General features: G+C 42.6%; 1 protein-coding gene across 5 annotated transcripts in view; it reads left to right on the forward strand.

Annotated features, from left to right (window-relative positions):
• Positions 1–26,891, forward strand: part of RPTOR (regulatory associated protein of MTOR complex 1) — a 136,234-nt gene that overhangs the window by 15,528 nt on the left and 93,815 nt on the right. For 4 of the 5 annotated variants that reach the window (XM_082775074.1, XM_082775075.1, XM_082775076.1 and 1 more), the window contains exons 4-5: positions 16,444–16,602; positions 21,153–21,299. In XM_082775074.1, the coding sequence (XP_082631200.1) occupies positions 16,444–16,602; positions 21,153–21,299 (306 nt within the window). The remainder of the gene's footprint in view (positions 1–16,443; positions 16,603–21,152; positions 21,300–26,891) is intronic. The other variant, XM_082775078.1, reaches the window with a different exon arrangement.

The raw sequence follows: 26,891 nt of genomic DNA on the forward strand, positions 1-26,891 counted from the left end.
AACCCCCTGCCATGGGCACCAGCCCAGGCTGCCCACGGCCGCGAGCATTTCCAGGCACGGGGCATCTACAGCTGCTCTGGGCAGCCTCTGCCAGTGCCTCGCCGCCCTCTGGATAAAGAATTTCTTCGAATAGGGCTGAGGTAGACAAATAGGAGGGTACAGAGGGACCGTAAAATAAAAAATAATAGCAATCAATGTGATAGGGTCTTAATGTACCAGAAGCCTAAGTGTGCGTGTTGGGAGATGTTGCAGCATGGTATGAGACAGGAACAAGCAGCAAGTGCTTCCAGGGGAGTTTTGAAGATGTGATGAGCAGATGGAAGAGAATGTACTGAGGGAAATGTGTTTGGAAGAGCCCGGAGCGTAAGGTCGTAGGTCAGTTCTGTTGGTATATGAGATCAGTGAAAGAAGTAAGATTTGGAGGCTTCAGAGAGGAGGAGCACCAGTAGAGCTTTTTGTAATTCTTAACGAAAATTGGGGAGCAAGTAAGAGTCTTCTGAAATGCTCAAGAAGGAATTTTAAATGAGTTTTGGATCATTAGCTAGCGAACTGACATAAAGAGGATTTTGGTGAGAGAAATTTTTACACCCTCTGATAAGTCAGTTAATGGAGCACGAGAGGTCTGTACCCCTCTGTAGGATGTAGCCACAGCAAGGTCTGTTTGTCATCTGGGCAACATCTATTTCTCCCATTCCCCCTCCTGTCCTTTAAGGCCAGCAGCTCTGGGACTTCTTTACTTTGCAGTAACCAACACCAGCAAAGCCAAAGAGCTTCAAATGTTCCATCCCACAGAATTTGTTTTCTCCCAGCCACTTGCCTAAATAAAACAAAGGAAGAGTCGGTCAATTACAGTATTGATTTTCTTCTAATTCAGGTGCTACACTGTCTCTTTCTTCTCTCCATTTCCTTTTTTTTTTTTCTCTTTCCCAAAGACAATCATCTCCACTAATGCTGTGTTTTGATTGTCTAATGGGACTTCTTGTTAGTATTTCCTTATAGCTCCACCTGAATGGACCTCACGGGAGTGAAGGAGAGTGGCCTGTGATGGGGCATGAAAATACCCGGTAGGGGAAGGGCTAGAGAGATCTGGAAGGCCAGACTAAATGTATTTCTAGTTAACTTTTGGAGACGTTGGCTTGAAAACCGGTATTGATAGTTTAGAATTTCTGCATCTGTAGCCTTCCTGGCACTGAGGACAGTGTGTAAATAAACGTTGTGGGCGCTGTCATGCAGCAAGCTGGCTTCTGTTCCTTATGGAGCATCAATAAGAACTGCATAACTTAGATTAACATCGCATATTAGTAACGTATCTGAACTCATTAGTCTGGCAGATCAAGGTATGTCCTAGGTGTTTCCACGCCGTTCATCTATGTGGCTGCACCCATTTTTCCCTCAGCTCAAAGAGGAGCCAGAGCTGAGGAGCAGCGACTGCAGCAACCTTGCACTGACACGACGGCAGGAGCCTGGCCTAAGGGAACGATGAACTCGGTGCCAGTCCCCAGTGGGCATCCCTTTCCCTTCCCCATGCAGCATTAACAGAAATGTTCGTTGAGCTATGGCTGTATCATTGTTTTCTTCTGTGTTGTTTTGTGTGTTTTGTTTTTTTTTTTTCCCCAATTGAATATCATATGGTGTGTGGTGCCTCTTGCAGCTTGCTTCCACCAGTGAGTGACAATGTCTGGGGAAACGTCTCATAGAATAGAGAGAAATTATATATATATATATTTCTGGCAAGTCTTCAAGGAAACTGATGCTTTTCTGATCAAACGAGGCTTCTTCCTTCTTTCTTCTCATCTGCTTCCCAACAGTTTTGTCTTAATTTAAAAGGAAGCGCAGCCAAGATACTTGAAGATCATTTGAAGCGTCTACCTCCTCGTGCATGTTTTCTGTTGTTGATGCTGTTGTTCCCCTCATTAGATATCTCTGGGCTTTGATACGGTTTCTGAGGTTTCATTCCTTGCATTGCTTCCTTCTGCCTAATTAATTGGTAGGTTGCCTGCTGCACATCAAAGGTTGAGCATTTCCTAAAGAGTAACTACTTAAGCACGAAAACTAATTGGACACATGACCTAATTATTGGTCTCTCTCTGAGTCATACTTTTCCTTTATTTCTGTGGGGTTTTTCTTGTTAAACAACAACAAATACTAATTGCTCCTGTAAAAGAAATATTACAGAATTCCAAAGAGGGAAATGGAAAAATGTGTACTTGGTCTCCTTATTCAGTAGACATAGGAACAGGTAACAAAAACGGAAGAAGGAAAAAAGAGAAAGAAGCCCAATGCTGTGACCTTGTTTAACAAAACTAGGTTTTCCTAAGGGGGCTATATTTGTTGTGTTTATTTCCCAAGAGCTGCTTGAGTTTGGCAGCTATTTTGGGCTCTGCAAAATTTTGCTGTATCAATCCTTTGCTGTCTTGTTAAAGATCAACTGTCTTCAGCAAAAACTAGCATTTTTTTCAGAAAAAAAAAAAGTTTGTCAGAGAACAGGGGCCAACAAGTATAATGGCCAAAAGCAGTTCTCATTCCGTCTGAAAAGTTGTTGTGTTGTCGTTCTGAGGTTGATTGTTAGCCCTGTGCTGATTTCATAAAATACTCCTCTGAAAGAATGGGTAGTTTAGCCAGAAAAACACAAATTGTGAGTATGATAAATAGTGAAAAACACCTCTGAACTGCTGAGGGCACAGGGACAAGAAGCAGGCTCTTATTTTACCTATTCCCTTCCCCTGCCACACACTTCATTCGGGCAGCATTGGGCCCGCCTTGCCAGGGTGGGATTCCCTGACACTACCTCTGAAATGCTTTTCAGGTGCTGGGGGTACGGTCCAGGACCTCCTAGCAATATCAGAATCCTTTATATGCACGCAAGAGTTCAGCGACTGGGCTTTCTCTTGTTTTGCTTTCCGTAGCCTTCTGACAATGAGACCCATCCACGTGCTGTGTATTTCCTGGTTTGTTTTGTATTTTGTCATCAAAGCGAGGCCCGAATTGGCAGAGAAGCAAGACTTCTGTATGCTGGAGTATTTCCATACATCCATTGTGCTCCGAATGTCTGTTTGTCCTAAGATGTGAAGAAAGACCTGATATTAGCAAGGCTTCTTGACAGAGATAAGCAGCTCTGCCTGCTCAAATCTGATTAACGTTTTTCTGTAATTACCACCCAGCCTCTGCGTGACCTATTTAAAAATACCTTGTCTTTGTGTTCCCGGGAGAGTGGTGAATCGCTGGCGATTACAGACGGGGGGAGCCTTCTGCAGGTCCACTCGCATTGCCCCTGGTGCTCTTTGGTAAATAGCACTGGGATCCACTGGACAAGGGTTCTGGCATTGCAAACCTGCATGTGCAAATGGTGCTTTACTAGGCAACTTCAGCTTTTACTGCATAAACATCTGTTTTGCACAAAACTTAGAGCGTTAAGAGAGAAAACTATTTACATTCGTATTCTTGTTCGTAGCTCAGGCAGAATGAGAAAAGCCCGAAATATTTTAATTCCTCTCTTAAAGCATAGAGCTCTGGGTGATTGTTTTTCCTTCTCCTAAGGAAATGTTCCTTAATCTGAACATCGCTTCATGAAGCAATTGCTTTGTAATCAGAGGAAAACCTGAAATTACTAAATTATTATTTAGTTTTGAGAAGATCACCTTCTTATCCCAGCAGGAGCGCAGTATAGCAGTCCCACCTGTTGAATGTCCTGTTGAGGACAATGCACGTTGACCAGAATAGAAAACCAGCCGGTTTGAGCTTTCATTCACACACCTGACTGTGGTCCTGCAGCCAAAACTGGGCTCGGCGTTACGTCCTGGTTTAATATCTAAGAAACAAGAAGAGGAAGAGCCTGAAACTTTAAAGAGCTCTTAAAATAGAGGTTATAAAGATGGAATAGTACTAAAATGACACTGTCGCTTAGGAGTTGTGTTGACTAAGTAGGTTTTAAAGATGTGTCCTGGTCTGTACTTAAAATCCTGTTAGTGTATTTTGTGGTGTGACCTGTCAGAGCCACCAAACTACCACAGACGGAGGAAAGGCATCTGGCGTGAGAAGCAGGCTGAAGTTTTTACCAATTCTTGTTGTTTATAAACACACAATTGTTTGCACAGCCATCTCAAACTGTTTATTTATTTCAATAAAAAGGGAGGGCTTCTTCCCATACTGTGTAGGCTGGTAGGTCAATTTTTTGTACATCCTGGAGCAAGCTGGTGGTATGTAGCTGCTGGTAACTGCTGAGGAACATGCCTGTGCCTGTCCTGAATCTATTGCAGCAGATACTCAAGGTTAGCACTCCTGGTTTTTGTCTTCCCTGTCAACATCAGTTCTTCTGAACAGACTGCTCAAAGGTATTTTTTGGAAGTATTATTGAATACTGAATCCACACAATGTGGATTAGGTACTTTAGAATTCATTTCACATTGGACTTAAAAGCAAGGTCAAAGACTCTGCAGAGGAAAGGTAAAGTCACTACAGTGCTGACTCCAGTCAAGTGAATAAATGTTCCACCCGTACAGCTTAGCTCTAGTAATGCATTTTGTCCTAGACATCTAGCAAATTAAGCTGTTTAAGTCTCGGCTGCTTGCAAATATATTATGTTCTAGGAGATTGAGATGGATTTTTAAAATGCAACCAGATATCTACAGAGGGCTTCCCGAAGACTTCAACGAGTCTTTCTTGTGGCTTAATTTAGCTTTTAAACTGAAGTATCCTTAAGTAAAGGTATTTCTTCACTGTAATTAATATTTTTTCAAGCTATCAATAACTAATAATCAGAAAAAAAATAATCATTGTTTGTATTAACCAAGTTAAGCTGTTGTTTTTAATACCGGGTTGGGATTTCTAGTACAATCTCTTCTACTTACAACAAAAAACTGTGTGTAGTGCTCTGATTATCCTCATGAATTTACATAAAGGTAACTTCATGTGCCCATCACCTAAAATAAAAGATGTTTTTATTGTTTTAAAAAGTCTGGAATCTGTGGATACGGTTCAGCATAACTTGTATTTGCATGTGTATACCTGATGTAAGAGTTACTCTGCTCATATCAGGTTGTTCTTGCGGGCAATTCAATTTCTGGTTGATGGGTAGCAGGCATACATTTGAGATCACTTCTTGCATTGCTGAATCGATCTCTGCTGTTATTCCATAGCATGCTCCCGTGGTGGTTTACTTCTCTGCCACCTGCTTTGTGCACTCTGAGCTGGTGCAGCAGAGTCCTGGGCAGGCGCTCGTGTTTGCAAGCAGAAGGGAACGACCAGCAAAGTTGCATCAGTGCAAAAGTTGTGAAATTCCGAAAACCCTCTGTGAGACTGCAGGCTTCCTGCCAAGCTCCCTGCTAGACAGACTTCGCCAGATAGTTTGGGACAAACTTGTCGTGGCAGAAGCCTTCCTGGGCTCTGTGTAAACCATGGGTGACTGTGAGGTCTTGTGGTGCCTGCAGGGGATTTGTCTTACATAGGTTTTGCTGCTGTTTCCCTGTTTGGGGTGGATGTGGAAAACAGCTGCATGAGTACAGGGGTTTTGGACAAACTCAGAGATCCTTTAGAGAAATGGATCCAGATTTCTTACCAGGCATCCTTTGTACTGATGTAGCAAGGGTTATTTCAAACAAATGCTTGTAATGGGCTAGTGCTGATCATGCTGCTACTGAGTTCTAAGGATTGACTGTATTTCTGACAGATTTCCAGAGGAAGGCGGGGTTTTACAACCACGCAGCGTGTGGTTGTCTTGCATCTACTACGTAGACAACAACCCTAACGCATCACACACCGTGTCTTTCTTGAGGATTGAAAATTCAGAATTTAAGTTAATGTCCTAAACATTTTGTGAAAATAGCTGCCTGGAGAGACTGCTTCTTGTTACCTGCTTCTTGTTACCTTCTTGGGCACCGAAGGAGCAGGCTGCAGTCTGAGCCCGAGCACTAACAGCGGCCTATGGGGAGGGAGGGGAGAACCCCATCAACATCTGAGCCTGCAGAAAGAGACTGCACCTGGTTAGATGGTACAGGAACCCCAAAATGAGCACCGGAGTCAAGGAAGGTCTGCACTCAGTTTTGCTTCTCATGAAAGAGTTCTTTCCCACACAAATTGCTTGTTTATTGTGAAATTGTGCAAAAAAAAACCAAACGAATATTCTTGTACAGTTCTAAATCTGTCGGCTCTTTGATGCGTTTCCAAAGACGGTGTAAATCGAGGATCTCAAATCTTTCTTTGATAAAGGGAAAACGTGTTTGAATCAGTATTGCAATTACATCGCTGTAGCTCACAGGACCGGGATATTAATCACAGTTTTGAAGTAACCAAGGAGCAGAGTGTTTTTGCTAGGAATGAGGTAGGTGGCTTGTCGCTGAGAGAGCTCCAGCATCACACAACTTGGGAGTTTGCCAGCTCAGTGTCAGAGCGAGGGGAAAAGCATCAAAATTACGGGATCAGAGTCCCTAGTAATGAAGGTAACTTTAAGGGAATTAATGGGTGAAAAGCAGTTAGTAGTGGAAGTTATTAGGAACATCAACTGCTAGGGTGTTTTGAAAGGCTTTGTGGAAGAAGTGAGGAGGCAGAGATTACCTGTGGTTTAACCGATCTGCAGATAACTTCCCCACTGCTGTGTGTACTTGAACTTGCCTGCATGCTCCGGCTCATTTTGGAGTTCTGGGATTTTTTTTCCTTTCTTCTTCCTACTCGTCATCAGGAAGTTCCCTAACAAAAAGGACTGGAAGTGATTACAAAGAACTTGTGAATATTCAGAGAAGGAATCTAACTTGACATTTAGAAAAATGGAAACCAGGGGGAGTGTCAGCATCCAGTCAAGAACAATAAAATCGAAGTTCCAGTCCTTAAAAAGACCCCAAAAATGGCACAAGGCGAGCTTCCTTTCTACTTTTTTTTTTTTTTCCTTTCTACCTTTCTACTTCACCAGTGTATAATTTAAGCCTTTTGTAAAGCTTACTGAATTTTTGATCCCTTTTTATTTCCCTGCCTATTACTACATTATGATTTTATAGAATGATTTTAAAATAAGCAAATAAAAATGTGAGCGCTGTAGTCTTCTAATTTATCTAAGCTATTCCTGTTGTATTTGTTAATATGCAAGTATAAATCCTTCTATTCCCCTGCTCCTGCTTTAAGCATGGATTATTGTTTAAGGAATGCTTTAAAATAAAACAAAAGCTTATCAATACTTAAGATGCCCTGCCTTCATTTTGCTCTATTACAAGGAGTAAATACTGAAATAGCATTATAGCATTTTTTTCCTAATTTTTGCTCTTAATCAGTTGATTTTCTTTGAAGTCATGTAACCAAGGATCTAAAAGAATTCCCTGCCATGCAAATTAAATGCACTCGGTTCATTTTTTGACCACTCTCAGTTCATTTTTTGACCTGCCCAGGGGTGGCCGGGAGCTGGCTGCAGCCTGGCCACGTCCTGTGCGCTCAGCCGCCGCTGGCGGGAGGCAGACATGTGATTTGGATATACATAGAAGTTATTATCTCTATTTCTGTCAGTGGCACGGAGGGTAATTTTTCTTTAGGCTTATCTGCTCTATATTCTTGCTGTCCTTATGAAGAGTTTTTCATGCAAGTCTTTTAATAAGCCTTCAGAAGGGCCGATGGTAACGAAATGTTCCCAGCCCATCACCGTAAAAACCCCGTGCTCTTGCAGATTTGGGGTCACATTGTTGGTGATTTTTTTTTTTTTTTTTTCAGGTTCTCCTGAGCCACTTTGTTATCCTGTATTACTGGTGTGCCAGTTACCACGCTGATATTCCTGACGTAGTAACTAAAGCCTAGAGCAACGCTGAAAGATTAGAATTGCTTTTTCCTGTACCATAATTCAGGATCAGACTTTAACATACTGGCCGACGAATTAAAAAGGGCTCCTTTCAGTTTTTCATATCTGTAGCTGCTTAATTCTGCACTGCGAAAGTCACAGAATAATAACAGCATTTATCAAGAGCTTTTATTTGCTGCCTGCTACGTTAACAACTTTACACATGCTTGTGTTTTGTGTGTACGGTACACACAGGCTGTTCAGACTGTTCCTGTATCTTAAAGCTAAGTCAAAACCCTGCCCATACTTGGCACGGGACAAAGGTTTTGATTTTGTAGTTTGAGTTGTGTATGTCGTCATTTGTGGCTCTGAGTATTGTGCCTAAGCACAGTAAATGCGTTGGTGCTCCTTAATTGATTGTTATAATCTAATGAAAATATAGAAAAGAAACAATGGAACACAAATGAAGATGTTTTGATCAACATCAAGATGTTTTTCATCACCAGTTACACAGTAATTACTGGTGAAATACAGATACATTGAGGTAATCTCTGTGGCAATTAGCTCTGAAGTACTAAAAAGAGGAAATATTGCTCGTCTCTCCACTTTGCTTTTGTAATGGAGATGCAGGTTGGCAGAATTTTTATGCAAGCCTGAAAATGAAGCCAAAAGCACGTGCTTGTAGGGGTGCTGTTGGTTTAAATGTCTCTGTTAATCTCCAGTATTTTCACCATAATTTGCTTCCTTACACATGCATGCGCGTTCTTCTTGTTGGCCCTTTCCATTTTCCAAATTGTTACAGTACTCAACATTTTTTATATTAAGCTAATTAAAAATGCTTTGCCATCATTTTCGTAATCTTCTTTTTCAGTGTTTTATAGGCTTGCAGTGCGTTAAATAGTTTTTTATTTAAAAACTCAGAAACCACCACAGCAACCCATAAGTAGAATGTCGATTGTGTTGCTTTGCTTTGTGGCATAACAGGCATCCAATTATCTGGCTGTGAAATTGCTTGACAGATAGGGGCCTGTTGGACGTCTGAGCCAGTTTGTTCCAGCCGTTTGGAGAACATGTTGCATCCGACTGACAGCTGCCCCCTAAAACCCACAGCCTGCATTCATTCAGTTCTGCTCCTTACACTTTAAGGAAAACCAAATCCGGTATTTTTAGTGCTCATCATTAGCAGGTCTTCAAGCATCTCAGGGTGCAGGTGGGTTGTTTTTTTTCTTTTTAAATCTCCAAACTGTCTTGCCTATTTTGATAAAGCTGAGTCCCAAAGTTTAGCAGCAATTTTCCTGTCGCTTCAGACCCTGCTGTTGCATCTCCCCCTCTGTTTTTTTTAATTTTTATTTTTGGTCCCTCTGTCCTTCCAGGCAGTGTGAGCTGAACCAGCTCGTGCAACAGCAGGGACCGAGCCGCAGCCTTCATCTCTTGAGCAGCACGAGTGGGGCTGAGCACCTGGCAGGGGCTGTGCACCTTCACCCCTGGAGCTGCTGGTTTCCTTACTCTCATTTCTTAGTAACTTCTTTCTTTGCAGCTTCTTTCTTTGTGAAGCATTTTATATTTGTCTTTTTCAAAATTGGGCATTGTTCCAGAAACATTCTCCTGGAATAATTAGATTGCTTTGATTCCTTTTAATTAAATCATGTTAAGTAGGCTGGCTGTGTGCGGGGCGAAGTCTCAGGTTTAATGTATTTTCTGCGTTTGGAAACTGGCATTCACGCCTGATCCAAGGCACAGTGCAGCAGCTGCACGACACCCTGCCATGCCCCATTTATGCAGAGGTTCACCTTGAGCAGCAGAGCTGCCTTGAAGAATAGCGTAGAAAAGATTATTATAAATTGCTATAAGCAAGAATTAGGCTATGTTAGGAAAAAGCATCTTTATAGCAAGGGACATGCAGCACTTACTGCCATTTTGGGGCATTAGCTGTGGGAAGCCTTTAACATGGGATAGATGGGCAGTCACCAGGAGGGGTACGGATGGAATTGGTCCTGCAGGAGGGCACTCCAAGGCTTCGTGGAGCCCAGCCTGGCTTTCTGCAGCTGTACCGGACTGAGCAGTGAGATGGCAAGGTGTAGAAAACCCTCTCTTCTTTGTATTATGCATACCCTGCATATCGACTGACAGCTTTATAGTGAACTCTAAAGCCCCCAGTGCTACGACGGCAGTGATTGTAGTTTGTTTATTTTACCTGTAGCAGGAACTCTGGCACTGAATCACAGCAGACACACAGTGTGGTCTCCGTGGTGTGGAGTCTTTCTGGAACAACGACTGAGCTCCTAGGCTGCAAGGAAAGGGAACAGGACTTGAATTTTGTAACTGTGGTAGGAAATAAATTCATCTTTTTTGGGTTTAAGGAGGAAAAAATGAATCTCCCTGATGGAAAATGCCACAGTGCTTCAGCATGCATCATCTATGGTAAGCACATCAGCAGCTTAAATTGCTCTCGAGTTGTCTGTCTTAGGTCTCTCTGTTTCTTCTTGGAGAGGAGCAAAGCCTGAGGTGAGTTTCCTGACCTCAGCACCTGGCAGCGTTCAGCACACCGGTGTTTGCAAGGCAGATACTGAGTCAGGTCCTAGTGTCTGAAATGATGGCAAAAGCACTTTGTCACAAACTCCTTGAGCTTCTGCAGCTCTTGCTCTTTCAAGCATAACTTGCTGATACCCTGGGAAAAGGGACATCTGACTTTGGCCTCAGACTTTTTTTTCCATCATTGTTTGATTTGTTTTCGTCCCATTCAAGGTAAAAGAAAAACCTGTAATTAGGCAAAGGTTCCAAGGCAGAGCCATTCATTTAAGCACAAAATCCATAGAGCTGTGGGAATCGCTTCCTGCAGCCAATACTTGCTGACGTTTCCCGGCGGGACAGGAGCTGATGAACACAGTGAATTGGTTTTTCCTCTCCAGTCAGACTCATCTCGGGGAGGGTACCGTTACCACGTGCTAACCCGTGAACGTGTGGGTGTTTTATTTATCCTTTGAAAGAACTACATCCTTCCTGAAACAGATGGGACAAGGGTGGGAGAAGCAAAAAAGCCTGTGTGTTAGAGTCACTGCTTTTAATGTTGGGTTTGAGCCGTGGTGCCGGCACTGTGGTCCTGTTAGCAGAGGCCAGGTTAGGACCGGGCTGGTGCTTTCCAGCCCCCAGCTGCTTTCCCCTGCTGTTTTCCCAGACCCCTGCTGGCACCTCGCTCGTGTGTCGTGTTGAAAACAAGATGGGGCTGGTGTAGGTCCTAACTACTTCTGAAACCCTAAACGCGCCCTGAATGTTGCTCTTGCCTCGAATAAGGGAAGTACATGGTTCCCGTAGATCCCGCCTGCAGAGGATGCCTGGTTCCTCTCTTAAAGATGATTCCTATCATGACAAAATTAAAGCAAATTTGGAAAGTAATCTGGGAGTGTGTCATCAGCATCACTGCTTCCGAGCAAAACTGTCTCACTTTGAACTTGGGCATTAAGCACTGGACTGAGTGATGTTCTTAGCCAAAACATCTGGCTAATGCTTCTGGTATTCAGCCCAAACTGCTGTGCCTGTTTTGCCAGAACGTCTTTCTGTGAAAACTCCTCCTATTTCTCACAACTTTGTCAGTGTTTTGTCAGCCCGGGAGTTTGCGGTATGTTGGAAACTGCAATATGTTGGAAATACAATTACGATGTTAATTTTTAAACAAGCGTATGGGAAAAAGGCTGGCTAAACCAATGAGTGTTTCATAAAAGACATCACGCTGTCTCCAGCGCGGCGAGCTTACATAAGAAAGCAAAACTTTCAGTTTTGCTCATGAGTAGAATAATGAGGGTAGTCTGGATCAGGCCTCCACCAAGTTATTGCTTTTGACAGGAGCTCTTCAGCGAGACACGGAGGTGATCAGAAAATCAAATCCCCGGCGGAGAGGCGGCTGACAGCCCCGTCAGCAGCTCCGGGCCCGTCCATCACGCTCTCCAGGCAGGCATTTTGGCAGCTCTCCCGCTACGGCTGCAGCAGCAGCTGGGAGCAGCAGCTACAGCTGGGCATCATCTGCAGGGGGATCGAAGTCGAGATTGTCTCGTCTGGTAATTGCGCCAGGGAGCAAGGACTCCTTGCCAGACACCACAAAATTTCTCTCATCGACACGTGATAGAAGGCAGGGAGGGCCAGCACGGCCTTCAGGTGCAGGAACCATCTGGAACTGGTCAATAGCTGGAAAACGAGGGAAAAACAAGGCATAAAGCCTTTTTTTGTGTGGGGATGGATATCAACAAGTTACAGAGGGTCAGCCCAACACAGTGTTCAGTGGGTTAGGCTTTCTGCTGCCTCCTGCACAAACTGCTTGAAAGCAGCTGTTTGGGGAAGGAAAGGAGGGGACGGATGCAGCAGAACGTCCCCAGGACACAGCCGTGAGTGATGCCCGAGGAAGCAGAGGAGGGGGACGACAGGAGGATATTCAGCAAAGGGGCAATGACTCTAAAATGTGGAGTGTGCATATGAGAGCTTAAACTGTGTTTGAAAAGGCTTTTCCAGCAGGAAAGGTAAATTCCTGGGTCAGTGTCAGCTCAGGGGGCCGGGAGGCAGCAGGGCTGCCGGTGGGAGCGTGCTGTCGAGTGCGGAGGGATGCGTTCTGGTCTGCTTAATCTGAACACTACCAAAGGTCTAGGAATCTTTTTGTCACTTCCTTTAGCAAATTTTGGAGGTGATAATGGGCTTTGGTCAGCTGCACAGTGAACGGGATAGTTGGAAAAAGATGTGCAGACCTGCTGGAGACGGGCACGTGGAGGTGTGCGGCGCATCCCCCGTGAGGCACAAAGCGAGTGGAGGGGCCTGGGTGGAGAGATCTGGAAGAAACTCTTCGAGTCTGGTAGTTTTAAAAGGAAAATATTTTACTTCACTGTAGGGAGGGCTCTACATATTTTAAGGATCCTGGGGTTAGCTATTATTTATTCATTGATATTGATGGCGTTATAAAATATTCTCTAAGTTTTTACTACCCAAAACTCATTAATTAATGATATTAACATCTTCCGGTTAGAAATGTTGCACAGTAACATGTTGTCCTTGTTTAGCAGTAAATGACCAACGTGATCCGAACGTGCATCATGCTGAAAACACTCCTTCCTTTCCCCCAGGAAAGTAGCCCACTGTCCTTAATCTGTAAGCATTTGAAAAGCCTCTGCTAAATAAAAGATTAAGAATAAAAGCATCGCAGGGAAAAATAGTATTTTTTGTCCTTTTCATGCAAACTGTAGCTTCTTCTCCAAGTTTGCTATGTAGCCTGCTTTGCCATAAAAAAATCAAAAGACATACATGTATATACGTTGCAGGGGAAAAATCTCTCGTGCCTTTTGTGCTACAGATGACTGTGCCTGGAGGTGGGAACTCTCTGGAGTTGATTAATGCTGCTTCAGTCTCTGTTTTCCTGCCTTCCCCTTTTGAAAGCTTTCCTTTGTGAAGCAATGAGCAGGATTCCCAGCAATGGAGTTGAGGCTGTCTAGGCATGGGCATACATGTATTTGTGTTATGTTTTTAACAAAGCACGAGGTACAAAGCGTGTGACGACACAGTAGCGTGCTTGTGAAAACAACCAGGCCTTGAGCCGTAAGTTTTGGGATGATGTCTTTGGTCTGTATCTCCGTGAGCTGCCTTTCTGTCAGTAGAGTTTAAATCAGCTCTGAAAGCCCCCGGCGATGGGATGGAGTCGTGGCAGCTCACACTTTGCCAGCCTGGTGTCCGGCTGGAGCCATCGGAGGCGGTGGTGGGCACACAGCGAAGGTTTTCATGCTCCTTCTGCATGTTCTTCTCGGGGACCTTCGGTTTCTGTCATTTTGTTCTGGAAAGAGACCTTACGTTGGTTTTTAGCAGTTATTAAAAATAGCACCCTGTCCCACGGAGCATCAAACGAAACAGTGAGCTGCTCCTCTTCCCCCACAGCTGACATCCCACACCGCAATCAGCTGAACAAACCCCGAACCTTTCTTGCAATCACAGCACACGCTTGCCTGGTATTTTTTCCATAGCAATGAAAAAAGCCTTGGAAGATGTTACTTAATAAATAAATAAATAAAAGCTGGTCTAGTTTGTTACTCGGTTATCCATTTGTTGTATTATGCATGTGAATGATGTGTAATAAAGTCACGCCTGAAAGTCCTCGGCTGACAGGTCGGTGATTGTTGGCTTATTTACAGGTTCCTTCCTCTCCTTTTCGTTCTTGTCGGCCGTGTGTTTCTCAATGTGAAAATGATATGTTTACAGTTTGGGTCTTTAGATCTACAGCCTTTAGTTTTAGGGTATGAATTCACCTCCATTAATTGCGAGCTGCATTTAATATTTATGCTAAAGCAACGTGAGGAGTGTTCCAATGAGCCCGCTCCCCTTTAAAAAGGGGGAACTGAAAAACTACCAAGCACTCTGGTTATAGTGTCTTGTAAAGATGCCAGCAGGCGGAACGTGATTTAAGGTGCACGTTTTTGCACATCAGCACCTTGATAACAACACTGAAAGGCGAGAGAAAGATGGGGGCCAGGGAGGGCTGTGCTAAGATTAATACAGCCTCTTATCTTTACTTAGTGAGCAAGTCCCCGAAAGGAATGAGTGTGTCAGATCACTGCCTCTTTCTTAATATTTTTTCTCCGTGTGCTTGCTTTGCTCCGTGGCTGTAATCATGTAAATGACACCGTTCTCTGTACCCATCTTGCCTATTGACTCGAGATGCCGCATGTTAATTGAACAGCATGATACCTATTTTTCAAGCTGCACGGATAAGCAAAACAATTTTATATTAAATAAAGTTATTCATTCTCTTTTGCTGTCATATTTCAAGACTTTCTTACCTTTGCATGTCAAAAGAAAACTTAAAAAGCATTAACTTTTGAGACCTTGATTTAGAGGCAGGCTCCCGATGGCAGGTTTTTGCAGAGGTTTGTGACAGTTGTCCTGCTCTTAAACCCGGTTCTGTATTTAATACATCAGCTTTAATTTTTTAAGCCATTGTGATTCTGGATTCTCAGTCTCTCTCTGCACGTCTGGAGAAGAGAGGGAGAAACAGGCTTTTATCTTTCAAAGGACAGTTGAAAGACTTTTTATTATTTGGCCTTGCTTCAAAAAAATGCACTTTTGAGTATGACAAACTAGCTTACTACAGAAGCATCTTGAGCTTAGTTGAGTAAAAATGTTTTTGAAGCATTGGGTTCGTTTAACGGTGTCGTTATGTCCCCCCCCACACCAAACATAGCAGCGTGCTGTGATTTACAAGCTTGCAGAGCTGTGTAGTTCGGAACAGTAAAGGAGTGTCCCCAGCCCAAGCTGTGATAATACCAAATATCGGTTTTCTCAAAAAGCAAGCGTCAGTTACCAAGGGCTCTCCATCATTTTGCCCTCTTCTTACCCAGCTGTGTGAATAGCAAATTCCTGGAACTTTATGCATTGTCATCTAGACAGTGGTGTTGGCATAAAGTATTAGAGGTGAGATGATGAAATGTAATAACAATTATATTCATCAATCTTCATTAGCGTGGAGGTGTGTGCAGTCTGCAATACCCTGGTGCCTGATCTTAACAGTTAATAGTTAAGAAGTTAACTTAGAAGTTTCAGTGCTTTGCTAATTGCACATACATGTATGTGTACAGGTATACAAGAAAAACAGGCGAGGGCACTGAAGTGTGGAGATTTTATTATGAGCTGTAGAAATTCTGCGTTACTGTCAGCGCTGCTAACAAGCGAAGAGTGAAGGGAGTGGAAAGCAGAGCTCATTTACATTTCCCTTTCTCGCCTGTGTTCTTGTTCAGTTGTCTGCTTGAGCTGTGCTGCAGTTTCACTTTCTTTGCCTTCAGGCAGCTCTGCTTAGAGTTGGTGCTGAACTGCTGGGAGGAGAAACTCCAGTGCCCAGAACACCGCGTGGGATCCTCGCTCCGCTGTGTGCTCGGTGGCCCCGTACCTGTCCCTGAGAAGGCTCCTGCCAGGAGCTGTAGCCTCTTATCTGCTGTGGCTCCACCTAGACATGGCAGAATGCTGCTTAGGTTTGACATATTTGAAGAAATGTTGGTCAACCTTCTTTTATATCTACCCTTTTATTAAAAGGGGATGTATTTATGCCACAGAGCTAGCTAGTCTGGGCTTAGGAAGAGCACGGGTCTGCTGTTATGATTGTTATTCCACACAGGGTAGATACCTAAACTTCTCCTCTACTCTTTGCTCTGGTCTTTTCCTTCCCTGGAAGGCTTGAAGTGAAAGCCTTATCCCTTTTCCAGGTGGGACAGAAGGAACATTTCGGTATGAGGTTTGAGGTTCACATTGTACCCAGCTTAGACAATTTTCTGTCTTTAGGGGTGATTTTTTTTCAGTTGGAGATGTACAGGGTATGAATGTAATGATTAGAGAATTGCAGAGGGTTATTTTTGAGGCTGATGAATGTTTAAAACATCTCTGACCTTCCCCAAACACCTTGCATGTTATTTATCCCTGGGGGAATGGATCGGACCCCAGGTCTGTGATGCACTCACCCACACGTAGCTGTTACTCCGTGTGTGCGTATTCCCACACAGCACGGAGCAGGCATGTTTTGTTTATTCAGATTTCCAGTAAATGTGTTGTTTTTTTCTTTTTTTCTTTTTTTTTTTTCCAGTTTACCAATTTATGTAAATGCTTCTGCCTTAAGTAAGTACCTGCACCTTAAATAGTTTTGGTTTTACGCTTAAAATGATTCTTGTATTTTATGTTACTAGGCCAGGTACAAGCAGAGCCTGGATCCTACGGTGGATGAAGTAAAGAAGCTGTGCACGTCTCTGCGCCGGAACGCCAAGGAAGAGCGGGTCCTTTTCCACTACAACGGACATGGAGTCCCCAGGCCAACCGTGAACGGGGAGATCTGGGTCTTCAACAAGGTGCGTCTCTGAGCAGCAGCGTTAAAACCAGCCAAATCTTCCTGATGGCTCTGCAAAGTCTTGCAGTGTTCTGGTAGAGAACGATTGGATTTTCGAGGTTTCACTGTGTTCACGGGTATCGGGTCCTGTGCTGACAGCTCTTTGTTTTCTCCGTGTTCTTGAAGTTCTCAGAGATCAAACGGGCTGTCCCTGCCCTGCAGCCGGGCAGGAGAGCTGTTCTCACAGGTGCCCCAAGGGTCACTGCAGAACCCTGAAGAGCCAGCTGCTTTCACGCCTCCTCTGCTTTCAGACATAGCACGCTGCTGCTGCCATGCCTGGAGCAAGTAGAGAGGGTGCATGATGGACTTGGCTTTGCTGCCTTACATCACTCATTATTAAGTTCTTACAATGAAGTTTGCTTCAAATCTCAACTACCTCTGAATAGCCGTTGCTCCAACCCCATGGGGATAATTCACAAGGACCATAAATAATACAGCCAGCTCTAGTTCTGAAGCAAAGAGTACTGAGGAACCTCTGAGTACAATGCAACGTGTATATTTCATTTCTTAAAGACTTTTGCTGCTCCTGCTAGCCATGATTTGTACAGCCATGTAGGACCTGTGCAACACCTTTCTGGTGCTACCAGGTGTGACGTAAATGTGCTTTGCTTTCCCTCCAGTTAAGCTATTTAGTGTCTATTAAGGGTAACTGATTTAGAGCGGAGTCTTAAGAAATTGTGAGGTACTGCTCGTAGCTGGGAAGCACATCCAGCTGACAGAGGACTTGCACAGATTTGCTCCTATTTTATTTTGGGGACTTACAGAACTTCTTTTCTCATACTTCCCGTGTATTAATTGAATGAGCATTCAATAATAATTTGAAAGGGAAGAGGAGAAAGTGCAAGAGGGCATCACTTTAATCTGGTGCGTCTATATTGGAAACTTGATTAGTATTCAGACCACCATTCTAAACGATTATTTTGAAGCTGAATTCGGTGTTTCAGAACAAATAGGAGTGACCTTCTTCTTACTTAACAGCCACTGGGTAATAAATAAGCCAGTAAGAATGCCGGGCAGAATGTGTTACACATGGAAGAAGAGGAAATTACTGCTCAATGAAGTTGTGTGTTGTGCCAAATGCTTTATTAAGAGCTTACTGGGTATTTGCCAGTTTGCCTGCAGTATCAGCTGGGGGAGTGTGGTGTGGACTCCACTGGAGATTAGGAGCTGAGGTCTCTCTGATTTATCTTACAGGCTGTGGGGAAAAAAAAACTAATTGTCATAAAAATTGACAGGTAAGGTTGAGGCTTAGTAATTTTTGCAGCATGTTACCAAGGATTGTTGTTTTATAGAACTTTTAGAATATCAGAAATAGAACTTTTTTTTCATTTAAGCAAATAATTAAATGTAAGGAAATAAAGGAAAAATAAAACAACGGCATTTAGAAGTCAGTCCTGAGGAATTCAGTCTCAGCAGAGGGCCAAGTGAGGATCAGTATTACAGCCGGCTTGAATTGAAATAGTGGATGTACTGAAAAATGACTGTGCTGACATTTTAAACATAGATTTAAAATGCTCGTGCACGTACTTGAAGTCTCAGATATAATAGCAGGAAAGCAGACCTGAAAGGGACCTTGAGATCATCTCAGCTAGGGAACAAATAAAAATTTGCAAGCAAATAAAGATTATTGGATTGATGCTGCCTTCCCGTGGGGCCGGGCTGAGCATCTTGCTCACGCTCCCAGAACCTGGGGCTCTGGGGCTGGTGGGAGGCGTCGGGCCGATGGTTGGGACTAATGCAAACACTGCAGGAACGTGTGGGGCAGTGGGACAAAGGGGGTGTAATGCCTGTTTTTGTTCAGTGATGGAAGGCAGCAATGAAACTCCAAGAGCCTGTGCAAATATTTCAATAAACTTTTGCTCTCTGTTGGTAGAACTCCTTTTTCCTTTCCTTTTTTCCCCCTTATAATCAGCGTGCCACGTTACAGGCTGATGACAGGCGATGCCAGACTTCTCCCAGTGCCTTCCAGCAGCCAGTGCTGCCTGCCGTGCCCTCCTGCAGCCCGTGCATGTGCAGTGCTGCTGGCAGACCCGCGCGGATCAGCTCCCAGAGGTTTCTGGGGTGTGCAGATTAGCAGACCTGATCCTCTTTCACGCTGGTTTCCTGCGAGGGAAGAACAAGTGAAAGCAGCTTTGCAGTGCTGTTCGTAGCTACCATCAGAGAGCCTAGAAACCTAGAGGAACTGAGTATCGGTGTTCCTCTTTTCACCCTTGTCTCCCTAACAAACACATCTTTGGAAATCCTGTCTCTGCTGTTACAACACTTAGTTTTATTCCTCATCTTCTATTGAAGGCTGTGGCTTCCAGCTCTGGTAAAGCTCACGGTGCTGTGAGGGTCGTGATGTTGTCTGAATGTCCCAAGCAAGTCAGGTTGGGGCTGGGGACATCTGTGGCAGCTGGGGGAGAAGGGCATGGCTGCTCGTAAGCATCTTTCCTGTAGCACCACAGATTATTTAAAGCTCCCAACGTGTGCCGGCAGTCGGTCAGAGGCAGCAAATTGATGCAGTGGTGTAGGAGCACTTTGCAAAGATGCTGGAGAAAGGTCACACAGTGTTAGATCTTCATTAATATCTTCTCCATAATTTCTCAAGAGTTGGTATGTTAAAATCAAATTAAGCTTCTGCCCCTGCACAGTTGGTTCTGTGGCTGACCTGATGTTTTAAAATGTTAATATATGGAGAATGCTTCTCTCATACGCTTTATTCTCTACTCTTCTGAAAAAGAATCTGCTTGTGGAACTGATGCAATTAATTGACACAGGGCCTGGCAGATGGGCTAATGGACTGTCAGAGGTGTCCCAGGAGCACAGCACCCCGGCTGGGTGCCCCTGCTCTGCCCCAGAATTAGCAGGTCGCCTCCTTGCCCTGCCAGAGGAGACCCTGAATTTGCAGCTGATCTCAGTGGGTTGTAGGAAGCCTTCCGTGCATGGCAGTACTGTGTTCAGGAGAGATTAAACAGTATATTCTGATACGTAGATTAAAAAAGATAAAAAACCTTCAGGAAGCATCATGTAGCCTGATGCACTTCGGCTTCCCATCCCAGTCCCTTTGTTTAGTTAAACAGAGTTCAAACACTTCTGGAAAGGAGTGTGAAAGGGGAAGCAGTGCGGTGCAATTTGCATAAGGCACTCGAAAAGCTAGTGGCTGAATTAACTTGGTCTTTAAAAATCAAACCTGCCTTCTCTCCTACTGGCAGGTTTTTGTTTAATTAATTTTTTTTATATGCAACTTAGTGTGATTGGAATGGGCTTAAAACTAGTGATGCCCTTAGAAATGGTCCATGGCAATGTGCAGTGTCTGCATCTTTCTTTCCTGTAACAATATGCAAAGCTCCTAACTCCTTAAAACTTTTACAATGATTTTTTTCCTATTAATTTTAGTAAAACAACACAAACTTTTATATATGGGCAAAACCGTATTTTGAGGTGACTTAGTATTGCCTACCTTACCTAACGCACAGTTTATGATCACTTCTGTCTTTATATACGCCAATATGTGTCCTTGAAAATTTGATTTTTGTAAAAGTTTACTGGTTTTATTACAGCTATTTTAAGTCTCTTGAATTTAAATGGGAGTTATGATCCCATCCATCATCCTGCTGATGTTAATAGTAACATCCCAGCTTTTACTGTTGGTTTCGGGCAGAGTTTAATGCTGTATGAACATGAACAGGTTGCCCTCTGGCTGCAGATAAGGAGGATTATGCAGTCAGCCCCTGTACGTTTGGCAGTGACTATTCATGGGCTCAAATGGCAGAAAAATCCTTTAGTTTACATTTTCAGTTCTGTCACGGAGTTTGGGGTGTGCCCCTTCGTAGCTAATTCTAAGCCTGATTTTTGGTCCTCTTTTTAGACAAGAAGCTGTTGCCTCCAATTATTTGGTTGGGTTGAAGTGGAGGAGAAGGAACAAAACGCTTCATATTTACAGAAACTGATTTGTTGGCTGTTCACTGTGCTGAAGGCTGGCTTTGTTGGTTTTAATTTTATTGGATAATTCTGAAAGTTGCAGAGAAGTTAAGGGCTGTAATAAAGTCATGAAGCATCTCATGAAACTAAGATGGGGCAGCTGCTGATGGGCTATGTAGTCTTAATTATCAGTCTTGATTTATTGATAGAATATTCAGTTTAAGATGTTCTGGTTAAATTAAAGACATCTGGTTTACATCCTTTATCAGTGTTGCAAAAATTTGAGATAAAACTGGACTATGAAATGCTGGTTGGAATTGGTTGCGCGTATCAAAGCGCTCTTTGAGTTTTAGAATTTTCTTTTAAAGTTTTTAGCATTTCAAACAATACCACAATGAAATATGATGTGCATTTCATATTGGAATTGGATTTATAGTCCTTATTAGTAGGTGTTGACGGTATTTTTTCTTGATCAATATGCCCTGTGTTCAATCAAAATTTTATTTTGTGGTTTCAGAACTCTCGTATGTATTTTATTATCCAACCAATGCAAGTGCTGGTGCTTCTCTGCCTCTGTGTAACTCCGGTGTTTCTTTTTCCTTCTTACAGAATTATACTCAGTATATTCCTCTATCCATCTATGACCTGCAGACTTGGATGGGCAGCCCTTCCATTTTTGTCTACGATTGCTCTAATGCTGGCCTTATTGTCAAGTCATTCAAACAATTTGCACTACAGAGGGAGCAAGAGTTGGAGGTGAGATCACAGTCTATTGAAAGGGTTTTCGTTTCTGTTTGTGCTGTAGGGTTAAATTTAAGCTTGTTTTGCTATGCACAGCTGAAAAAAATACGTTTAAAACCATGTTGAACGCCACATTAATTTGCAAATAATTTTGCCACTCTGCTCTTTCTGGTTTGGTTTGCTATCTTATTAAAGTTTGAGTATTTTTTAATAGAAGTGCTAACTAAATGATAATGTTAATAGAATGAATTTGTGCCCTAATGGCCTTTTCTGCTGAGATGAATGCTGAGGTGAACTAAATATTTTTGTTTTAGATGCAGAAGTCTAGTATCTGGGTATGTATTTGGATGCACTTGGTGTTTTGTGCTGTGGAGAGAAATGTACAAATATAAAATCAAATTAAATAAACCTGATGCACAGAGGGGTTGTCACTGATGGTTTCAGTATCAAAGAATTCATAAGCTGAATGTGTTTCTAATGGAAAGATGCCTTTAATTGCAAATGTAATTACTTATAAATTTATTAAAGTAAATCTGAAATGCAGAGTGGAAGGTAAGAAGTCAGGATTCATTGTGCAGCAGCTTGGGGGATGGCAAGATTCTCCAGTGCCAGATACTTCTGCTAGCTTCAGCCTGGAGAAAGCACATATTTTAAAGGTTAACTTTTAATGCTCTTGTAGGTCTAAGACATTGAATTAAAAATAATAATAAAAAAAAACTTAAAGGAAGAAATATTAATTAATGAGGCAACTGACTGTCGTGAGTGTGACCTTCAAGCAGTTACTAATGTCCCTGGCTCCAGTTCCTTTCATTCTAAATTCCAGTTTTTGAAGATGCTTTTGTGGTGACTTTTTGGCAAGTAGAAATACTTTTCTGCTGACAGAAACCAGTCCAATAGGCTGAGATATGTAGGTCTTTTCATCAGTCCTTCTCTTTCCAATCAGTGACTTTACTGTACGTTGTAAAGATAAGAATCTTCCCGAAGTCTGTGGCTTGGGAAGAACATGAAACTGCTGTGCACGGATCGATAGTATTGGTAATAGATGCCTTTTGAAGGTTATAGTCCTTTAAGGTCAAAGAAAATGTCTGGTGCTCATATTCTGTTCTCCTTTTTCAAGATTTTCTATCAGCCTACAACTTTCATTGCAATATTTTTTGCAGTCTGTCTCTTCTGTTTGTAAAATTAAGCCCTTTAGGATTTTTCTTTTGTTTTCTCATTCTATTCCTAAGCACGTTAAAAACTTTTACTCTCCCTTTCCCTGCTTTTGGTATGAGTTCCCTTTTCTCCTTGGCTCTTGCTGGACTCTAGAAGGACTGCAGCTGTTCTGGAAGGAAGGCGGCTGCAGGTGGCTGCTGGTGGCTGCTGTCTGGCAGATAAATTGCTCAGGTGAAGCTTGTGCAGGAAAAGCTCCCCTCTGTAAGTCAAACAAAGCAGGTACAAGGGCAGTTGGTTACAATGAGGATGAGCCCAAGTAATAATGTCAAGCTTGATTCCAACAAAAATAATAAATTTTTATTTGCTCAGTTTTTTTATTTTGTCAAAATATGTGAGGTTACATAGGGGAACTATTCCAGTGTTTATTCTCTTTGCAACATAAATTAAAACTACTGGTTAATTTGATTATGAAAATACTTTCAGATTGTATGTCAACTCTCCATTCTGTGTCTTCAGACTTCATTAGCTACTGAAAACTCACCGAGATAACAGCTTATTATTAATAGAAAGAATAAATAGAAGACTTGGTAGCAGAGATGGAAGACTGCTTGCGGAGTCATACAAAATGTGGGTGGCAATGAATTTGGAATGCTGTAAATCATCGCCTTGGCCGAATTCACGACAAGTGAAGTCAAGCTGGAAGTGGTACTCAGAGGGGCTGCTAGGGTGATCAAGATAATTGTTAGCCCATCTTACTGAAAGGAGATTAGAGGAGCTTGCTGTTTTCCTAATCTGATAGAGCGGAGGCAGGGGCAAGATGTGGCTGCGTGTACAAATTCACTGAAGGATAAGCTTACGGGAGGGAGAAGTATTCATAGGATAATGTTGACACAAGAACAAATAGGTTCTTGTCCGTGAATAAGTTTAGTCTGGAGATAGGTAGGCTTAGAAGAAAGAAAGGATAAGGTTCTAGAACAACCTGCGAGCTGGGAGGATGGAAACCAACTGTTTTCAAGGTGTAACCGTACGCACCCGAGGATGTGTGTTGTGGTTCTCACACAGCGCAGCCCCTCTGCTGTAGGAAAACTTCTGCCATAGGAAATGAACTATTCACTAGTCGCAACCAATACACGTTTTTTTAATACTGATGGTAATGTGATTTTCTTAATATCCATTAGATACCTAGAAATTAGATGGTGAAGTTAATTAAGGAGGGAGAAGGCTGTGAAGCATGGAGAATGTGAGGAAGGGATTGCACGCCGTACAGCTGCAGCAGATGGGTAATCGTGTGACACAAACTACCAACCGAGAGATTGAACTTTCACGTTAAGCACACAAATTTTATTTCGTGGTTTTTATAAAATACGTACCATACTTAGAACAGCCTGAATTCATATTTTTTCTGTTATTCCAGTAAGTTGGGTTTTGTTTGTTTTTGGATTTGCATGGTCAAGCAATCTTTAGGTGAGTTTGAGAGGCAGGCAGACAACCCACGTATCGGAGACATGCTAGGAAAATGGTGAGTCTCCATTTTCTGCAAGATTAATGGTTTTATCTTGCAGTGTTACAGTTAACATACACATTGATCAGTTAGGTCTGGTATGTGATCTTTATTTACCAGGCTCAGATCCAGCCATAGATGTTTTTTTTGTTTGTTTTATGCATCCCTTTTCTGGCAGGCACAGAGCACTGGCCAGGCACCATCAGATCAGATAGTTCCACCAGAAATGTAAAAATTAATTATAACATACTTAGAGGTGTGCTTACAATCCCATTATATTTAGTTTTCATTGTTCATGGAATATAAAGGCTAGTATTCCTTCTTAATGTGAAATCTAAATCTTGTTCATCCTTCAACGAGAGGAAGCACAAAAAGAAATAAGTTGTGAGTGATAGGAAAGCAGTTAACACTTCTCGAAGATACCTGAGAAAAGATAATGTTGTAACACTGCATGGTACGTTGTCTTCTTTAGAGAGCTGCCTCCAAAATAGCACTTGAATAGTAAATAATAATAATAAAAATAAAAAGCCTTTGTTAAAACTAAGATATTGCTGATCTGTGTGAGCAGAGAGCTGTGCAGATAGAAACCAGTCTCTCAGTTCCAGTAGGATGATGGTGACTTTGTGTACCGGAGGCAGGAATCTGTCGTGTCTTATCCTGGTAGGCACATTACGACTATAAATATTTTTTGTCTTAAGCAAGGCTACTTCGCCGGGGGGCAGTGAGGGCGAAGGGCAAAAGATGGAGCTCAGGGCCCTGAGGATACCAAAACCAGTACAGATACAACTGTTTTCTGGTGGGATGGGAATGTGTGTGTATGTAGAGGCAAGTTTGTCACTTGATTATAGCTTCATCACATGTAATTATACTACAGCAGTTAAGCTAACAAAGTCTACCAATCCCTACCATTCATAGTATGTCACAGTGTTTCCAAATTTTAAGTTAAATGCCATTGATACAGGGACTGGCGGTCTCCCAGGACTGTGTTAGACTTGGCTGTGTCACAGAAAGAGCTGCGTTTTGTTTTAATTTCCAGCTGTGTGGGCAGTTAACTTACGGTCTCGGTTGAAATCTAGCTAAACAAAAGTACATATTTTGCAAATAAGAAACATCCATTTGGCCGCATGATGTGGATATGGTGGCATAGTAAGAAGTGGGATATATTAGTTTAAAAGTTAATTTTTCCAGTTGGTCTTGCCCTTTCTGGGGGGCAGTGGGGTGTTGTCCTAAGACTTGTAACAGAGAGCCATTGTTTTCCTGTCCGAAAAGACATTTTTCAGAGCTGGAAACTGACCCCAGCTTTCTGAAACCAGAGTTCCTGCTGTTGCTTTCCTGATCCGTGTCCTGTTTGGCATCACCCAGCACAGCAGCAGTGCAGCCAGCAGGGTTACTGGTGGTGAAAGAGGGAGCAGAGGCTGTCTCACAGGGCCTGACTGTAAGAAAATAGCAGGGAAATGATATCTACAAGGCTGGCAGAAGCCTCTTTAGAAAACTTTGCATGTATCTACCTTCGAACTCTGCTTGTAACCTGTAACGGAAGAGAAGGCGATGGTTGCTTTTAATCATCTCATTAGCTAGCTCTGATGATTCTGTGAGTGTCTATAAATACAGTGTAATTCTGGAAAATTAAGCAGGCGTCTTAAGTGTGCTGTGCTAACAATGATAAAACAGCAGGCTGGTTATTTCTGATTAATTTTCTGTGTAATTGTGACATTGTGCTTCCTCCGACTCAGACGTGCTCCTTCCAGAAGAGGTCTGTAGTCTTAAGGCCATGTTTGAGATGTACAGAAATGAAAGCTGAAAATGTCTCTCGGATATGTGCTTTGCTGTAAGAAATGCAACTTTTGGTTTTCAACTTCATTGTGTGAATTTTCTGACAGCGTACCCCATAGCCACACACTAGCTTGTTCTGCGTTTAGCTGAGTGGGAACTCGGTGTCACGGTGGGAGCTCCTGTTCTTCCTCCCCTCCAGCAGCACGTCTGACTAAACAGTCCTGATCGGAGCTGAGGAGCCCACAGATTTTATTTTTCTATCTTCAAAATTAATTCTCAGAAAATTAGCTTAACAACAATACTGCAGATTGTTATCTGGCATTAGCATCGTGTCTGGGGGGAGAATTCCTCTAATCCACCATCTGCTGGGAGAGGAACATCTTTTCTGAGTTGCATCAAAATCTTCTGCGGGGGGAGGATGCTCGCAGCAGGAGTTGTGAGAAGCTAGCAGGTCACCTCCTGAAGTAACAACAGCAGCAAGTGTCTGTGCTGGGTCAGAGTTTCTCCCAAGTTTAACATAAGCATGCCTTTTAATTCAAAAACACCTTTTTTTTTTTTTTTTTTCATCAAGTGTTTGCTTCTCAGAGTAACTACATTTACATAAATGTTTTCAGTAACAGTGGTTTAAAATATATGTATTGTTTCCCCTTCTGTTAGTTACCAGCAGTAATACCTGCAAATTCATTAGCTCTTCTTGTGGCAGAGCACCTGCAAATAGCGAAACGGAGTGCTCCTTACCTTGGGCAGCTTTAATTTGTTTTCAGAACAAATGAGCTACTACATTTTACAGGAATGATTGCAGTGTAACTGATAAATGAATATTACCACTACTATGTTGTCTTAAAGGCTGTGGCTTGTCAGTTGCCCTGAAATAACAGCAAGCAACGCAATAAGTACTTTGTGGATAGTAAGGACATTTTTACTCCCAAAGCTTGCACAGGAAAGCATGCATCTCATTGCTTTGAGATGGCGTTTCTGCTGACAGTTGTGAGTTAGGTCAGGCTGCTGCAAGATCTATCTACATCTAATTGCTTTCTTCTAGAAACTGTTGACATATGAAAAAAAAACACCTAAAGATTGTAGATAAATACATATTAATTTCGATAACATTTCACATATGGTAGCTTCCCATGGTTTATTTACTGTTCTTGCAGTTGTGAATTACTATATTTTGTTTT

The sequence above is a fragment of the Aythya marila genome (assembly GCF_965140915.1).
Source record: "Aythya marila genome assembly, chromosome: 18".
Classification (NCBI taxonomy): domain Eukaryota; kingdom Metazoa; phylum Chordata; class Aves; order Anseriformes; family Anatidae; genus Aythya; species Aythya marila.